Source organism: Gossypium arboreum, chromosome 6 (genome assembly GCF_025698485.1).
Source record: "Gossypium arboreum isolate Shixiya-1 chromosome 6, ASM2569848v2, whole genome shotgun sequence".
Classification (NCBI taxonomy): Eukaryota; Viridiplantae; Streptophyta; class Magnoliopsida; order Malvales; family Malvaceae; genus Gossypium; species Gossypium arboreum.
Window position 1 is genome coordinate 4492005 of NC_069075.1, and position 18810 is coordinate 4510814.

Here is an 18810-nt window from a genome sequence, read left to right on the forward strand (position 1 = left end):
TTTGTCAATGTTTACCATATAATCATAATTTCACTGCAAGCTGTCTTCCTGAGCAACAGTCACTAAATCATTTATAACTAGAGCTACGAAACTCTAAATAAAGTGCCGTTAATTTTCCCTGAAAATAGACTCATATATCTTCTATCCATAAAATTTTCAGAATTTTTGGTTTAGCCAATCAATACCAGATTTTTCTCAAAGTTTCCCATGTTTCACTGTTTGACTAATCTGACCACTCTTCATTACGAATCAAATTTCTCATTGTACAGAATTCAAAATATGTTCTTGTTTATTTCATTAGAAACTAGACTCAATAAGCTTTAATTACATAATTTATTCAACTTCTAATTCATCTCCCACAATTTATGGTGATTTTCCAAAGTCACGTTACTGCTGCTGTCCCAAGCAGATTTATTACCAAATCACTCTTTCATAACCCTATCTTGCATGCATGTTATTTAAACATGTATATCACCAATCAATCATCACATATCTATGATTTTTACTTAAGCATAATCTCCATTTCATCATTTTAAAGCACAACATGTTAGCCGATTTTTCCCTTTAGCATCTAAGGCACATGCATGCTCATTTGTTTGGCTCAACTTCACATATCTTCCATTTTTCATCAAAAGAACATGAAACAACAACCATTTCCTTCATTTTAATTCATGACCAAATGCTCACAACACAACTAAAAATCAAAATATACTTCAAGAGTTAAGGTAGAATCAAGAAGAACTCATGAACCTCAAAATAGAAGCAAGGTATGAAGAACTTACCTTCAATTTTCCTCCTCCTAATGACCGAATACTCAAGAGCTTTCTCCTCTCCTTTCTCTTCTCTAACTTTCAGCTATGATGAACAAAGATGGACAAAACTTTGTTCTTTTACCCCTTTTCTTTTAATAAAACTTCATATTTCATCCATTTAATTCTTTAATACAAAAGACATGAAATTCTTATCATGAAACATTTACCTAACCCATTATCATGAAACATTTACCTAACCCATTATCATGGAACATTTACCTAACCTATTATCATGGAACATTTACCTAACCTATTATCAATTTGTATCAATTTGTCTCATAAATTATGGATATCAAGTGTACATTTTGTCTACAACAACATGATGGCTGGCCACTTCATGTAAAATGGGAGGTTTGTCATGCAAATCCTCCTATTTTGCACTCCTATTTATTTGGTCACTTCAATTTAACCTATAGCATTTTCAAACATTTTCACATAGGTCCTATTTCATAATTTCACCCCCTTTTTGTTATGGAACAAAAATTAACTAAAATTGTCGGGTTCTATCTTAAGTTTGGGCTTTCTAGAGCCCACTAACATAATTAAACCTATGCCAACATTCACAGGATTCCCGAAAATTGGGGCGTTACAACATCGGTTATCGGAAAGAGCAAAAAACCATGTCATTACACCCCCACCCCCCAAAAATAACATATTTTCCAAAGCCTATAATAGACTTAATTGCAACACCAAATAACTTCATCCCTCCACTCGTAAAGCCTTAAAAGGTTGGAGTTGCCAAGATTCTCTTGTCTATGATGAACAATACGACTTATGGTTCCCTCAATTAGCTCACCGAATTCGTGGGTGTTATTCTTCTCAAGTCCTGGCTATTGTTGGAAATTTGTCGTAAAAGTTTCATCACCAAAATTCCATGGTGAAGAGTCCTCATATGCCTACTATTCAAAAATATTGAGAGTTGCAAACCTATAATGAATGTCTTTGGGCCTTAGTTGTATGCATGCATCCTAGAAAAGTGTTGGCCCTTGATCATTTCATTAGGACAATAAAACTTGCTTGGATGGAGAGTAGAAGTTCAACAAGAGTAAAAGCCCATCCTACACTTAAATCAAGTCTTTATTCCCCAAAATGGTTTGGATTTGGGGCAACAACAATATCACAATCCCTTCACTAAGGATGAAAGGAAGACACTACAACTAATTATGGAGGTCACTGATCTAGAAACTCAGAAAGGAGATCTTTTGTCCCATTTATTAGCTACACCCAACTTAATTCCTTGCAAGAACAAATCCTACAATAAGTTTTAATAGAAGGAATCCTTACATCACTTTCACTAATACAGTCAAACCATAAAAAAAAAGGGTATTAAAAAAAAAACCTATTATGCCCGAAAATCTCAAGAGGGAGTGAATGGTATTTTAAAAATCTCCACAAACTATTCTAAAATAAAAAAAGAAAGGGAGAATAGCTTGGACACTTTGATTTAGAGTGGTTCAACCTAATTTCCTATCTCCATTACCTTAGCTTTCCACCACTAAGGATTTCCCAATTCATTACTAGAATTGATACAGTTCAAGGAAAATGTATAACTTTTGCAATCCTTATATTTTTCACAAGGCTTAGATAGAATATTCCCTCCTAGATCTTATGGCTAAACCAGAACCTTTCTTAGTTTTTGTGGCTCAACTAACCCCCTCAATTTACAATTGGTGATATGAAAGAGAGTAAACAAAGAGACCTTAGCAAGGTGTGTGTTTACAATAATTAAGCTCTCAATACAAACATATGTGAATGATAAAAGATTTGACATTAAGGTCTTAGAGAATATTTACAAGAGAAACGAATAAATAAATATTTGAATATTTCTCTCTTGATCTTGATGCTTGGATATCTCTCTCTTGAGTCTTGAAGTATATTTTTATCAAGGTACAAATTTGTGGACGTTTATGGCCGTTGAGAATGGATTTTTAGATGTTGAAAGCATTAATTTCGGGTTTAAAAACTATCCATGCAATGCATGTCTCAAGACTTGGCAGAAAAATAACTGTTATATAGCCGTTGGCAGGCCATATCTCAAGACATGAATAGTATGTCTGGAGACAATCTGCTAATTATCTCTAGACATATTGCACATGTCTCAAGACAGGCAGCTCCTGAAACAGATTTTTGCTTTAAAGTTGTCATGTCTTGAGACTTGCATACCAAAATCTCTTAAAAACATTTTAAACACCTTAGAACACTTTGGTATTGTCCCAAAAACATTTCAATAAATTAAAACACATTTAAAATATATTTTTGACTATTTTGAAAGTATTTGAAAAATGCTTTGAAAATATCTGATAAAATTTTCAAACATATTTTCACCAAATGATTTAGAACATATAATGCATATAAAATTTGTTTTAAATGTTATTATATCAAAAGCTTCAGACATAAAAACTAATAATGTCAATTTCACAAAGATAGAAGGTACACCACAAAAGACCACCTTCACCTAAAAAATGCCATTGAAACAACTATTAGAAAAATACATTTGAAAAGGGTCATGAAACAACCCGTTTGTCATCAAAAAAAACAATGGCGTGAAAAACTTGGTAGAAACCTAAAAGGTTTGAAGACCTATATTATTGACACAAGAACTAGGGAAGTCTTAGATTGCAAGCTCATGACAATTGCTCCTCTCAAGACATTTGATTGTCACTGAGCAAAGTTAGATATCCTGATGAGAGAAGAGAAAGGGATTCCTTTAGAGGTTGACTTGTGAAAAGGTGAGCTAATTTTCTCCTTGACGTCATTAGATCGAAACCTCCATACTCTCTTTCTTAAGATAAATGTGTGTTGATCCCTTAAACAATGTAGCGACGTAAAAGTTTGACTCTCGGTCGCTAATTGTGGCGATCTAGTAAAAATTTTTGGAAACTGAAGTTCGATTTTGAAATAAAAGGGAGTCGCCACCGATCTTTTTTATAGGTGTGATCGGACACCTTATAAAATTATTTTTGGAACGGAAAGAAATGAGTTTAAGTCCACGTTAAAATCCAGAGAAAAAATTAAGGTTCGGGAGTCATTTACGCGCGAGGAAGGTATTAGCACCCTCGCGACGCCCAAAAATTGGTATCTCCTAAACAAGTGTTGTCTTGATTTTCAAAAATATGAGTTCAAAGTCGTATTCAACCGTGATCCGCTTCAAAAGATGAAAACTTTCAATTTTTGATTTCTCTCGTTTTTTTTTAGAAGGGTATACCGATTAAACACGAACCGACAAATTCCACTCAACATAGCAGTGGGACCGTCGACTTGGTATTAAACCGATATGTTGCCCTTGATTATAGAAATTAATTTAGAAACAAGAACGTGATTTTTTTTTTTTTAGAACGTGTAAGACAAAGTGAATACAGAAATAAATAAACAAATGAAAGGACTAGGTATACATATAAAGCAAATGACAAACATAACAAAAATATTAAAACAATAACCGTGCATGCAAGATTAAATATGACAATAATAATGAAAAAAACATTGAATATACATATGTGAAGGTGACATTTCGAATATATACATAAAAATAGGGATGAAAAAGACTTACATAATAATATTAATATGTGTTCATAATATATATACATATAATTGCGGTATGTATAAAAGACATATTAATATTAGTAATAATACTAGTATTACATAAATATATACTTATATATATATATATATATATATATATATTAAAGATATGTGCATATATGATATAATACATGAATAATACGATATCTAATATGTACGTAATATGTATAATAAAAGTGATAATATACATAATATATAACATATATACGTATATAACAAAACATTTACTACGGTTGATGATAATAACGATGACGATATAAAGATGTATACATACAACAACACATTCACTACATTAACAACCATAATAATAACGGCATTAAAATACGAAGAACAACAATGTGACACAAAAGGCTATATATATAAATCTATACACATAAATAAAAATATACTCTATTGTAATAAAGATAATAATAATATATTATTAAAATATATAAAAGCAAGCATAACATTTAAATATTAAAACAAAGTAGCTAAAATACTAAACCTAAATACATATATGTATATGCATATAATAAAAATATTATAATAATAATAATAATAATAATAATAATAATAATAATAATAATAATAATAATATGAAAATACAAGAAAATTTAAATAAGAATTAAAGACAAGCGAAAAAAGGACCAAAATTGGATTAAAATCAAGTTTTGGGGCCAAGTCTAAAATAAAAATAAGCCACGGGGCCGTATTGCAACACGCTACGAAACATGGGGACTGAATCAGTAATATTCCGTTCTATCAAAACATAACGCATCAAGCGGGAGTATATTGCAAGTCGATTAAATTTTAGGGCCGATTATAAACAAAATAAACCTAATTTAAAACATTGAAAATGCGGAAGGATCTAATGCATAAATATACCATTCAAACGAAAACACGCGGATCCTCTAGCGGGTCGGGTCGACGGTTGGTCGGGTTCAAAACGACGTCGTTTTGGGGCTAATCTTGACCCAAAACGACGTAGTTTTGATGGGCTATAAGGCCCTAATTTGACAAAAAAATCATTTGGGAGGAGAAGAGAGAAAAAAAAAGGAGAGAAAGGGAGAGGGGAGAAAGGAGAGGGGGAGAAGAGAAGGCTCCGGTCACGGGCCGGTCATCGGCCGGTCGCCGGACGGTCACCGAGCCCGTTAAGATTGGCGCCGGCCACCGTGCACGGTGGCCGGATTTCCCAAAAGAGGTAAAATTTTCCCTTTTTTATTTCTTCTTTATATATATATATTTTATTAGATGTGTTGATAGATTTAAGAGAATAGGTTCAAAATGCGAATGAAATAGTGTAAATCACCTTGGGCCTTCAGTTTAGGTTTTATTTGGTGTCCGACTCTCTAATTTGCGATTTACTCTTCGCTCTTTATACCTCGGGGTATCCTTACGTATTTGAATGCTAAAGTTTGGTTTTTTATCAAGATTTTTGAATGCTTTCTTTATTTTTCGATTTTTGAACGCCAAAAAGGGGTCCTTTACATTCTTTTCTTGGTTTTATAACCCTTCCACAAATATTAATTTATTGTTTGCGTGTGCTTGTCGATTGCGGGGTGGTGGCGGTGTTGGTGGTGGGAGTGTCGACGGTATGGGCGTGGTGGCCAAGGTGGGCGTCTTGGTGGGGTTCGGTCTTTGGTCAGACGCAAGTGAGGGCTAGGGTTAGCTAATGGGTTAGGCTTAGTGGGCTTGGTTTAGGTGGGCTGTTTGATGATGTTGGGCTGATGAAATAGGGTGGGTATTAGGTTGGAATGGGTTGTAGTGGGCCATTCGGGTTTGGGTTAGATATTGGGCTGTTTTGTATTGGTTAAGGGGCTTGGGTAATTGGGTTTGGCCCAAAATTGGCCTGTACAAACAAGAAAGGGGGAAATTGACTAAAGGCGAGTCACTAAGAAGTTGAAGCAAAAAGTAACCTCACTAGATTAGATAGACCTTTTCAGTTCCCCTCATTATAGATTCTCTCACCTTTTCACCATGGAAAGGAGCTTGCAAAGGAAAAATGTGACTCTAAACTAAAAGCAAATTACCAAAGAAAGTATGCCTTCCTTGCGAGGCTGACAAGCTAGACACGAAAATATCATACGTAGAGTCACCACTAATCATTTTTAGGTTAGGTATGATTTGTCACCTATTGAGTTTATTCATTTTAAAATTAACCTAAGTAAGGCGTAAGGAAAATCCTAAAAAAGAATAAACTTAGGTCTATATTACTAGATTCTAATTCAAGAGTACGATTTTGTGTAGGGAAGGATTACCACTTACATAACGCCTTTCATAAAGGACAATATGACATTGGTCCCTTGTTTTTCTTATTGGTCCTAAATTTTCAATTAAATTATTCTATTATTAGCTTTAAAAACTTTATTGGCTTTTATTTACAATTTTCTATTATTCAATTAATCATAATTTAAAATTACAAATTCTCAAAATAAATCAAATGTCAAGTATCAAAATCTAATTAAATCATACAATAGCTCTAATTAAAATAGGTGTTGCACCATTTGTAAATCCAGTTATTGCACCATGGCCAGTTTAATTATACAATATATAAATTTATATAAATGTTAATTTTTATTTTTAAATAGTGCTATGAGTTTTTGGGTGGGTTGAGGTAAGCTCGAGCTTGAGCCTAGAGATTTTTTAAATGTAGGTCTCGATCTAGCCTAACTCATGAATAAATTTACCGTTAATACCACTTATATATTTTTTATATTAATGGAAATTGCTTTAATTCCAAACATTAGGCTTTTTAACCATCATAAACGATAGTAAATAGACAATTTTTGAGTGAAAAATATTTTTAAACTAAAAGACAAAAGCTATATTTTTCTAATTTTTGGGTTAAAATCAATTTGAAAGTTTAATTAATCCTAAAGTTCAAAAAATCTATTAATTTAAACAAAAATTATATTTATCTAATATTATCACATATATTATCTAAATTAATCCTAATCAAAACTCTTAATTATCCTCCTAAATTTGTTATTCTTAAAAACTCTAATTATTCTAATATATCAACAAAAAAAAATTCCAAAAAAACCTAAATCAAATTTCATTCTCTCTCTCCTTATTTTATTTTATTTCTACGATAAAACCTGTTTCCTAAATTCCTAAAAAAATTGATTATAAATTTAGTCCTCTATTGAATATCAAATATTCAATTTAATCTTTACAACCAAAGCGAAATTCAATTAGTGTCGTGAGTGAACCAAAAATTCAAATAAGTCCAAAATTTATTTTTGAGAACTTAAAGACCACTTGCTCTGAAATTCAAATAAAGGAATTCAGACAAAATTAGGTTTCTTTTTTTTTTATTATAGAGGCTTCAACATACGCTACAAATAAATAATTAACAAAAGGAAAAGCAACAACATCTTATGATGGGGGAATCAAATCCAACACAAATAAAATAAAGATATCAAGACAGTGAAAGTAACCAATCAGAATGAGATTTCTAAAGAGTAAACTTAAGCACCTTTAAGAAGTTGAGAAAAACTAGCAAAACATATTGAAAAGAGAAAGAGTTCGTTGAAGCACTCAAGTGACTGAGAATCAAAAACTTCAGAACCACGAGCAAAAAACCATGACATTAACAAATCACAAAGAAAAAGAATGAAAAGCTAAAATAGATCTTGATGAAATATTGCTAAGAAATAACTCTGATACTACATTTGAGATCTATTTTATGAATTGAAATCTTATAATATAACACATATAAGACCCTTAATATTTTATTTCCTTTTAGTTACTAATAAGTAAATTTATGATACTTATTTAAGTTTTGTAAAAATTAAATCAAACTTATTATGCGATTTAAAGTGAATTTTGTTGGTTAAAATATTACTTTATACTTTTCCAATTAATTACTGATTTATGATCGGAGTGAACTTTAAAAGATCTTACACGTATATATTTTCACAATAAAAAAATAATTAATATATTACATTAAATTCTTAATAAAATATTTAATTTTCCTAATTTAAAGGTATATCATCATTCATATAAATATTATTGCAATCATTAGCAGTAAATATTTTTTTATTATACAAATTTCACCTTTTATGAATTTGTTCCATTTCTTAATTGTTATAAATACCATAATAAAATATAAAACTTTTTTTTAATTGTACCCATGCTAAAATTTAGATTAATCCAGTAATGACAATGGGTTATTTGCAACATAAATCCCTTAGCCTTTTTTAAAATTTTTCATACGAACTTTCACATTTTATATTTACTAATTTAGTCCCTATAATTTTATATTTATTCTTAATTCAGGAATAATTTAGTAATATTATCTACATTATTCCTATATACTTTCAATTACTTAGTAAAAATCGTCTTATTTTTTCCTTTTTTATTTATAAAATCTTATTTTTATGAAATTAATATAAATACTTTAATAAATAATAAAATATATTTTAATTGATATATACAGATACGAAAAATAAGTTGAAAATATAAGAGGCAAAATATATTCGTTTTGAGGACAATACAAATATAAAGTTTCCAATGAGTCTATTATTTTATGAATAAAATTGTTTGTTTTTTGGAAGACATTGGAGCAAATTAAGACAACTAAGTACTTAAATTGTCAATGCCGTCCAATGCAATCGACAACATCAATTTTAAAATATTATGTCAGAAAGGCGTGGTGGTTTGAACCAATCAAGCAAGTAAAGCCAGCAGATGACTTGGTAGCATATCCTCGTCAATCTTATTCTATATTCGGAGAAATTCTTTTATCAACACTTCTTAGTACGTTAATTATTTAATAATATTTTAATAATTTTATATTATTAATATATAATTTTAATAATTTTTATTCAAAATTTTGATTTTGAAACTCAAACTTAAATCTAAATTTCGAACATCAAATCTTGAATTTTGAACTCAAATCTCGTGTTTGAAACTTAAACCTTAAACATGAACCTAAAGTTTTGGGGTTTAAGGTTTAAATTTAACATTCAAGTTTAAGATTCGAGTTAAGATTCAAGGTAAAAAATTAATAAAATTATATGTCAATAACATAAAAATTTTAATAAATATCATTAAATAATTAAAAAAACATAAAAATGTGATAAGAAAGATCCATCAAATAATTTCTCTTATATTTGATTCGGGAATGTCTAATTTATCAGATATTGATTTTATTATTTTTAATATTTTATTTTAGTGATTTATTTAAATCAACTTCATTGGTAACTACTATTCCAAGAAAAAGTGAGGTTCCCGGAGTAGAGTGTAGACAAAAACATTTCAAGCTAAAAACACGGTCTCAAACTGATATCTGATAAAGACATTATTACAAAACTGTGTTTTGTCTCTATAAAATGGTTATGTCTGATCTTTAAAATCCCTACTCAAACCCCAAAAATGGACAGCATCCTCACTTCCATTACAAACCCATTTTCTACCTTAAACCCACAGTTGCTATCTATAATCTTAGGAGCTTCATTTGCTGTTTTCATTTGCTTCAAATTCATATTACTCTCACCAATTCCAGGCAAAAAGCTTCCACCCGGTTCATTAGGTTATCCATTCATTGGAGACTCCATCAGCTTTGTGAAGTCACAAAAGCAAGATAAGACCCAAGAATGGATTCTGAACCGGGTTAAGAAGTATGGACCGGTGTTTAAAACCTCGATCTTGGGTTCGAAAATGGTGATCATGACGGGTCAAGTCGGGAACCGGTTCGTGTTCAGTGGTGGTGCTGATGGTGTCTCGTTTAATCAACCGACATCGGTGGTTAAGGTGCTTGGGAAGAACAGCCTTTTTGAGATGTCGGGGTTTAGACATAAGCTTATCAGGGGTGCGATTGTTAACTTTTTGAAACCGGAAAGTATTCAACGGTTTGCTTCCAAAATGGATTCGCTGGTCCGGCAACAGTTATTCAAGGTAGGGTGAACCAAGTTGGTTCGAACCAATGATCTTTTGTTGAACCGGTTCGATCATATTGGTTATGGAAGTTAAGTTTGTGTTGCAAGTGGCTAGAATGAGGTGGTTTGTTTTTCGCTATTAATTTTCATAATTGAACCGATCGATTTTATTAACATTTAGGGTGAGTTTGGATGGGCGGTGCGTTTAGCTGCGGTTAGTGTAAAAACAACAGTGGCGTTGAGATTAGATACTGTAGCGATACTGTAGCGTGAGACAAAAAGTAAATTAAACGCACCGCACCGCAATCAATCGCCCATCCAAACGAAGCCTTAGTATATATTTTTTGTTGAATCGGTTCGATCATTTCAGTTATGGAAGTTAAGTTTGAAGTTGATCGGTTATTGGCTATTAATTTTTATAATTGAACCGATTGATTTAATTCACATTTAGTGTATATATACTTCATTTCGTTGGGTTTAAGGTAGGGGCGATACCAATAAGAGTATAGAGGCATCGCTAGGGGAACAGGGAGCGGCTTTGGCCCCCTTTAGTTAAGGGGTAAAATATTTAGTGCTCTCCCTTATTTAAGGTGTAATTCAAACTAGCTAGGTTTTAGGTCAGATTAATCTGGCAGGAGTAGATTTGAATTTTAAAATTTTGGTTTTATTTTGGGTTTAGATTTATTTCGGGTTTGTATTAATTCAAATTCGAATCATTTTGGGATTAAGTTATTCTAGTTTGTCAATGAGGTCATTTCAAGTCAATCGTTCAAATTATTCTGAGTTGGAGTTATTCTTGATTTGAATAATTTTTTGTTCTAGATTAAACAGTTCAGGTTTTTGATCTTTTATGAAGTTAAGGGTAAACTATATTAGTAGTCACCTAACTATGATTCATTTTGTTTTTGTCATCAAATTGTGAAAAGTTACCAAAATGTCATCCAACTATTAGTAATTTTTTTAGTCATCCAACTATTAAAAATTACAAAATTATCACTCAACTATTCAATTTTATTTTTTATGGTCACCCAACTATCTTTGATTTTTGAGTGTTTCTATATTTTAGATTAGTTGGCTGGTGACCAAAAAAGTCAAAATTGATTGAATGATCATTTTGTAACTTTTCATAATTTGATGACAAAAAAGATAAAAAACAATAGTTGAGTGACTTCTACTATCATTTACCATTTGAATTTAGATTAATGAAGATGAATTTTCGACTTGTATGGAGAGATAATTAAAATCTTCTTAATGACCCATTTAACACGGATACGAATCGTGTTCCTCCATCCCCTACACCTAATAAAAAAATTAACCCAATTCAATCTTTGTAATAAACAGGAACTTCAAGGCAAGGATTCAATAAAAATCGTGCCACTAATGAAGAAAATAACATTCAACATCACATGCAGCATACTGTTCGGATTACCCGACGGTGACTTAAAAGACGAACTATTAAAAGACTTTACACTCACCGTCAAAGGAGTATGGGCCATTCCTTTAGATTTCCCGGGCACTGTGTTTCATACAGCCATAAAAGCACGTCAAAGGCTTTGCCAAAAGCTTTCAACAATGGTGAGGACAAGAAAAAAACAAGAAGATGAAGGCAATGTGGACACTGAAGATGACAACATCGTATCTTGTCTCCTTGCTTTGAGGGATGAAAATGGACAACCTTTGTTGGAAGATGAAATTATTGATGTTTTCCTATCGTTGATTATGGCTAGCCATGATACAACTGCCATTTTGCTTACCCTTTTTGTGAGACATCTTTCTAGGGATCCAGAGGTTTCTAGCAAGGTGATTGAAGGTATGTATTTGAAGATTTTACTTTTATTTTTTCGGTTTAGATTAAACTCCCATAGCTTAACTCAATATTGTAATAATCGAATCAACGATCAAACTGATCAGATCATCGATTTCATGCTCAAGTGGTTTGCTTGTCGGTCCAACAATCTAAATTAAACTTTTTTAAACCTAAAATTTATAATTTTATCTCGATTTTTAATACAAAATTATTCAATCACCTTCAAAATTAATAATATTTTTTATTTTTTAATACAAAATTATTCAATCACCTTCAAAATTAATAATATTTTTTCTTATTTTCATAATCGGGTGGAAAGCTTGGACAAGCAAAAAAAAAAAAAAATTATTCTATCTTGCTTGATTGTTATCCCTAATTATTTGACATTGTCTTCGACACGATATTTTTATTGTGTAGAGCAAAATGAAGTACTTAAAGCCATGAAAGAAAATGGTGGAAAGCTAGCATGGAGTGAAATACAAATGATGAAATATACATGGAGAGTAGCTCAAGAACTCATGAGGGTCAATCCCCCAATGCTAGGCAGTTTCAGGCTAGTCACCAAAGACATCACTTTTGATGGCTATCACATTCCCAAAGGATGGCAGGTATATATTTACATTCATTGAGATAAAAGAATAATGGATGTGGTTGTATCATAAATTAAATTATTTTTTGATTTTTATATTAAAAAAATAGATAAATTATTTCTGCATATTAGATCAAAAAATAAATTAATTTTTTTATATTAAAAATTGACCATTGTATGTCAGCGAAAGATACACATGGTATGTCATGCATTATTGTCAAGTTAGTCTGTCAGCCACGTCAGTTTTAACCTTACAAAGGGATGAACTTACTCTTTAATCTAATATAGTAGAGTTAATTTATCTGTTTTTTTTAGTAGAAGAGGTAAATTACAATCTGACTCTTAAAACAAAAGTTTCCATGATACTTTACCTTACATTTATTCATACCTCCGCGTTTGCAACCCCTTCCCTTATTCTTGGGTTACAATCACTTTAGTCCTAACTTATTGTTTTGGTAAAGATATTTTGGGTGGCTCCGGGGACTCACATGGACAACAACATATTCAAAGATCCGGAGAAGTTTGATCCATCGAGATTCGAGAGCTCGTCGAAAGCGTTCCCTCCGTATACTTACGTACCGTTCGGAGCAGGGCCTCGGGTTTGTGCCGGGATCGAATTCGCTAGAGTCGAAACGTTGCTGATAATACATCATCTTGTAACAAAGTATAGTTGGACTGAAATGATCCCTGATGAACCTATAATTCGGGAACCAATGCCATATCCTGCCATGGGACTTCCTATCAGGCTTTACCCCAAAAACTGATGTATAAAAATGGTAGCCTGAGATTTTTTATGATTAACAGATAAAGATCACTATAGTTTGATTATTTATTGTTTTTTTAAGAAGAGTTTTTAATGGTAGCAATCTATAATCTATTTAATATCGATATCTAATACATATTTAAACATGAATAAATGTTTTATCCTTCAAATATATGAAAAAAGGTTCATTTCATTCCAAAAAAAGGTACAACCTGAATAAGATAAAAATTTCATGTTAGAGATTGTGTGATTCGAATCCCCTTACTAAATAAATAGTGGCTAAAAAGGTGAATAATTGGGGGCGAAAGATTCCGTGGTAGAGAGCATGCAGCACAAGATGGTAAGAAGGTTGGTGGCTGGTAAAGACTAAAAATGCCGCATATAGGATCTCCAACTGAAAATCCGAGCAGACTGGTGTTTTAAGCGGAGAAGCGGTGAGGAGGGTGGAGCACAGGGGAACAGGTGGCGGTTGGCTGGAACAATAAGGCACCTACGTGAGAGAGGCCGAATTAGAGGTTGCTGAAGGAGAAATCAAAAGGGTTTTCTCGAACGGAAAGGTTGAAATATAAGAGAGCCGGGAAAGATTACCAATCAAACGATTAACAAAAATTGTACAAGAGTGGAAGAACTCTTGATGGTGCTGCCCTTGGCCAAAGAGACGGCCATTATCGGTGAGAAAGCTCCTTCTCGAAAGTACAAAACGAGAGAGAAAAGCAGAGGGACTTAGAGAGTTCCATGTGCATAAGTTATTATGAAAATTCCAATATCTTGGGGCAAACAACATTTTTTTTGTAAGAATAGATAGAACTTTGTGGTTGACTGACCTGTGCCTAGTCACATTTACTCTTTTTGCTTTTATAATATCAATGCATGCACATGGTAATGGTTATGGACATTCTACCATAGGTCCATAAACTAATGCTATCAGTGGATTGTAAGAGAGGAGACAATTCCAATGAACAAAAAACTGCAAAATACTGCAGATTAGTAACAATAACCTAAGGGGTCCCTGGAATTGGAAACCGGTGAAGAGGAATCCGGCAAACTGAACTATAACATGCAGAAGGAATCACGAATGTAAACCGTAAAACAAAAACGAAAGGGAACAAAAACCGGATTCTTCTTCGCCAGATAACCCCTTAATAAATCTCAGTTTCTTAAGGAACAAGTTAAAACTCATCCAGAATCTTGGCTTTCTGAGGGGCATCTGATCAATTCCAATATATTAACTACCTCAGACATATCTGGCCGATTTGACGGTACTTGTGACGTGCAGATTAAGCCTAGTTTCATTACCGGAATCGCTTCCTCTACTGGGAATTTGCCTTGCAGCCTTTCGTCAACACATTCTTCCACCCTGCCTTCTTCCAATGCTCCTCGTACCATGTCACAAAGGACGACGACATCGTCTTCCATGTACTCAACAGGTCTCTTCCCAGTAACCACTTCCATAACCAAAACACCGAATCCATACACATCGCATTTCTCAGTTATTTTCACGGTTCGGCAGGCAAACTCGGGTGCCATGTAGCCAAGTGCACTTTGAATTTTGCTGCTTAAAATGTAGCGGTCTAGCATAGGCAACAACCTTGCTAGGCCAAAATCTGCCACTTTAGGTTCACCTGAACCATCGATGAGGACATTGCTCGACTTTATATTGTAGTGAATAATGCCTGATTCATGCAAGTGAGCCAAGCCTTTCGCTGTCCCTAGAATGATACGGAACCGGTCATGCCAAGAAAGGTAATTACCACTTGATCCTTCATGAAGATGTTTGTGTAGACTTCCACCGGACACAAATTCAGAAATGAGAAGTTGCAACGATGGAGTCCAGTAATAGCCCTCGAGCACCACAAGATTATAGTGCCGTATTTTCCCTAGTTTCTTGACTTCCCTTTCAAATTCTTCTTGTGACTTCACAAGACTTGAGACAGCGAGCTTCTTGATTGCCACCGCGCGTCCATCTTGCAAAACTGTTCGGTACACTGCTCCGAACCCACCACGCCCGAGCTCACAGTCCTTGTTGAGCATAGCATGTGCTCCTGTGCTAAAGTCAGGTTCACCAGAAAACATGACAAGTTTCCCAGAGTTGGCATCGGTAGTAGGGCTACGGCTAAACTCGTCCCCAGCAGAAAAAGCAATGGGCACTGCAGAGTGGGATGTTGATGACTTGACACGGAGATTAAGAACAGTGACGGCAATGACTCCAACAACAATGAAAGCAGCTGCACCAATAGCAATAAGGGCAGATATACTAAGAACTATCCTTTTACGACCGACATTCGGAGGTAACTCATCAGAAATGGAATCAGAAGTGGTGTTAGGATTTAGTACAATCGGTTTCGGGAGAACTGCAGGGCAAGATTTGTTAACCGTGGAGCCGCAAAGTAAGGGATTGCCGAAGACAGCCGTAGGCGATATGGTGTTGAAAAATCTACCAGCAGGCAGTTCACCTTGTAAATTGTTGTGGGAAATGTTGAATGATAAGAGACGGGGAAGATTGGCTAACTGCTTCGGCAACCTTCCCACAAGGTCGTTGAAAGACAAGTCCACGTATTCTAGGTCGCTCAGTTTTCCGATTTCGGCAGGGATCGGACCACTCAGGTTGTTTTGTGATATGATCCTACAAAAATTCAACAACAAAAGAAAGTCCAACACTTAGTTCTTAAGAAAATACATTGTAAATTCAAGATACCTTGCTGAAAAAGCTTTAACCATGTTTCCAACATCAAACATCAACACAAATGCAACAGATAATCCATAGAACATAAAAGGTTTCAATTTTAAAGTAACTTTTTCAATGAAAAATAGTCCAAAGACTCATACAACCTTTGAACAAATAGATTAAAATTCACCTATCAAAAGCTTATATGAATATAATGAACCACAAAATGAGCTAATCATACTCAAAGACAAACTTACAAAGTTCTTAGCAAAGTGCAGTTCTCAATTGATGAAGGAATTTTTCCCTCTATGAAATTTGCTTTGAGCCTAAGATCCTTAAGGGAATAAGCTCCTCCAATTTCCATAGGAATGCTTCCATTAAGTTGATTTTGACTCAAATCAAGAACTTCCAAGGCCTTCAACTCTGCAACAGTTCCTGGAACAGGTCCAATGAGAGAGTTTCTAGACAGATTCAACAACTTCAAGCTGCTTAAAGCCCTGATATCGAACGTTAATTCCCCGGAAAATGAATTCTGAGATAAATCCAGGACTTGAATTCTTTGAAGGTAGGCTCCTAATGAAGCTGAAATGGGGTTATCCACATTTGCATCAACTTTTTGCTCCGAAAACAAGACTTGGCTCGGACCGGATTTAAAAATCCATCCAGGAAGATCACCGGTCAACAAGTTCTGGCTAATATCCAATGCCAGAAGGTTCATATTGTTTTCCATTGATGCAGGTAAGCTACCATTTAAGCTATTAGAAGAGAAATTCAACACCTTCAAGAACTTAAGTTTTCCTATAGAATCAGGAACCTGACCAGAAAATTTATTCACTGACAAATCCAAAGTTTGGAGACTTTCCATTTCACTGATCCATTCAGGAACCTCACCAACAAATGAATTCACACTTAAATTCAGATAAGTACACAAGCTAAGCTCCTGCATTGTCTTAGGAACCGACCCAGAGAACAAATTCATGCTGAAATCAATTGATCTTAACAACAAACAGCTTCCAATTTCATCAGGAACTTGACCAGTGAACCTGTTGTTACTCAAATTAATGGACCTCAAATTGTTCAAAGCTTGAACCCCTTTAGGAATTTCACCTTCCAACATGTTACAAGACAAATCCAATGTCCTTAAACCACTTAAACCCCAAATCCCAACAGGTAATGACCCTGAAAACCGGTTCATGGACAAGTTAATAGCAGCAAGTGTAGCACAAGAACCTAAACTCCCTGGAATCTTACCTGAAAACTGATTATTTGCTAAAGAAATGTACCTCAAAGACCCACATTGTTTAAAAAACTCATCAGGGATGGAACCTGTAAGAGAATTCTCACTCAAGTCAATGGCTATGAGACTTTCAAGCTTTACCATGTTGGGACTTATGGTTCCACTGAGGTTGTTGTTGGCTAAAGAAAGCTTCCTTAAGAACTCGAGCTGCAAGAGGCCACGTCCGATCCGACCCGAAAGAGAGAACCCGTCAAGGTTGAGCTCAGTGACCCGGTTTGACCTAGGGTTACACTTAATACCTTTCCAGTTACAAGGAGTGTCATCGTCTTCATTCCAAGATGAAAGCTTTTGAGTTGGATCTAGAATGTCTGCTTTGAAAACGATTAACCCCAAAACATCATCATTTAAAGAAGGGCTTAAAGTTAAAGATCTCACTGGGAATGAAGCAATAACAGCTAAAAGAACAAGCCAAAACAAAACAAAAGTTAAAAGAGATTTCATCTTTATCATCATCTTCATGTCCATATCCATGTCCATGTTTGCTCTTCAGCATTACAAAAACTCCATTTTTTTTCTACTAAGCTTCAAACAAAAGCTGGAGAAGCCATAACTATTGGGTTGAAACTTCAAAAAAGAAAAAAAAAAAAGAAATGAACTTTAAAAAAAGAAGCTAAAAAGCTAAGAATTTGGAAGCTAGAAAACAAGAAAGGAAATGTTTAGTTTCTTTGAAATATCAGCATTTTGAAGAAAAACCCATTGGTGAGAGAACCACCGCCGGTAGGGTGCCGGTGAGAGTCGCCTCCGGGAAATGAAGTAGAGAGAGGGAAGTGAAGAGTGGAAATGGTCTGTTATTGTCAGCTTGTGTTTGTTTTTTCTTTTAATTAAATAACGGGAAAGGGTCAGAGAGGGTAGATAGATTGGTGGGGGAATTTAATGAAGGGAGAGATTTGGGCACGTGGCGAAACATAATAGGTTGATAATAACTACGTGGCAGACACGTAGTCATAGTCAGTGAGGGATTTTAATTTTTATAATTTTAATTTAATTTTTATTGGTTTTTGAAATTAAATGTCGGGAAAACGTGATTCTTGGAATTGACCCAACATTTTCGTTGTTTTCTAATTCATGGAAAACGACGTGCATGTATTCCAAAACCAAAGCCAAAAAAATATCTTTTTAGTCCCTATATTTGTACACAATATGTGATTTAGTCTTTATATTTTAAAAGTTAAAATTCAATCCTCTGACTTCTTTAATTTAAAATTTTAGTTCATTCGTTATTGTTGTTAATAGTTTATATTAAAATTTGTTAACTTATCATGTTTATTTTCTGTTAATATAAAGATAGCTTAATCAAAGTTTCAAATTGATAAATTTTGACAGAAAATATTTGTGATTTTAATGATGAATAGATATTTTAAATAAAAAGGAAGATTTAATTTTTAACTTTTAAAGTGCAAGGACTAAATCTTAATTTTTGTCAAAGCATAGGGACTT

The 18810-nt window shown here is 33.6% G+C and overlaps 2 protein-coding genes across 2 annotated transcripts; one reads left to right on the forward strand and one right to left on the reverse strand.

Annotated features, from left to right (window-relative positions):
• The first annotated feature begins 9671 nt into the window (after positions 1–9671).
• On the forward strand, positions 9672–13995 carry LOC108486603 (taxadiene 5-alpha hydroxylase-like). The gene is made up of 5 exons (XM_053029808.1): positions 9672–10271; positions 11594–12194; positions 12379–12387; positions 12477–12667; positions 13110–13995. Exons 1-5 carry the CDS (start codon positions 9750–9752, stop codon positions 13410–13412), a joined length of 1626 nt encoding a protein of 541 aa, XP_052885768.1. The 5' UTR covers positions 9672–9749; the 3' UTR covers positions 13413–13995.
• Positions 13996–14157: 162 nt separating this feature from the next.
• LOC108486601 (probable LRR receptor-like serine/threonine-protein kinase IRK) lies at positions 14158–18214 on the reverse strand. The gene is made up of 2 exons (XM_017790732.2): positions 16334–18214; positions 14158–16034 (listed from the first exon to the last, which is right to left on the reverse strand). The coding sequence occupies exons 1-2, from the start codon at positions 17848–17850 to the stop codon at positions 14588–14590; spliced, it is 2964 nt and encodes a 987-aa protein (XP_017646221.1). The 5' UTR covers positions 17851–18214; the 3' UTR covers positions 14158–14587.
• Positions 18215–18810: the final 596 nt, after the last annotated feature.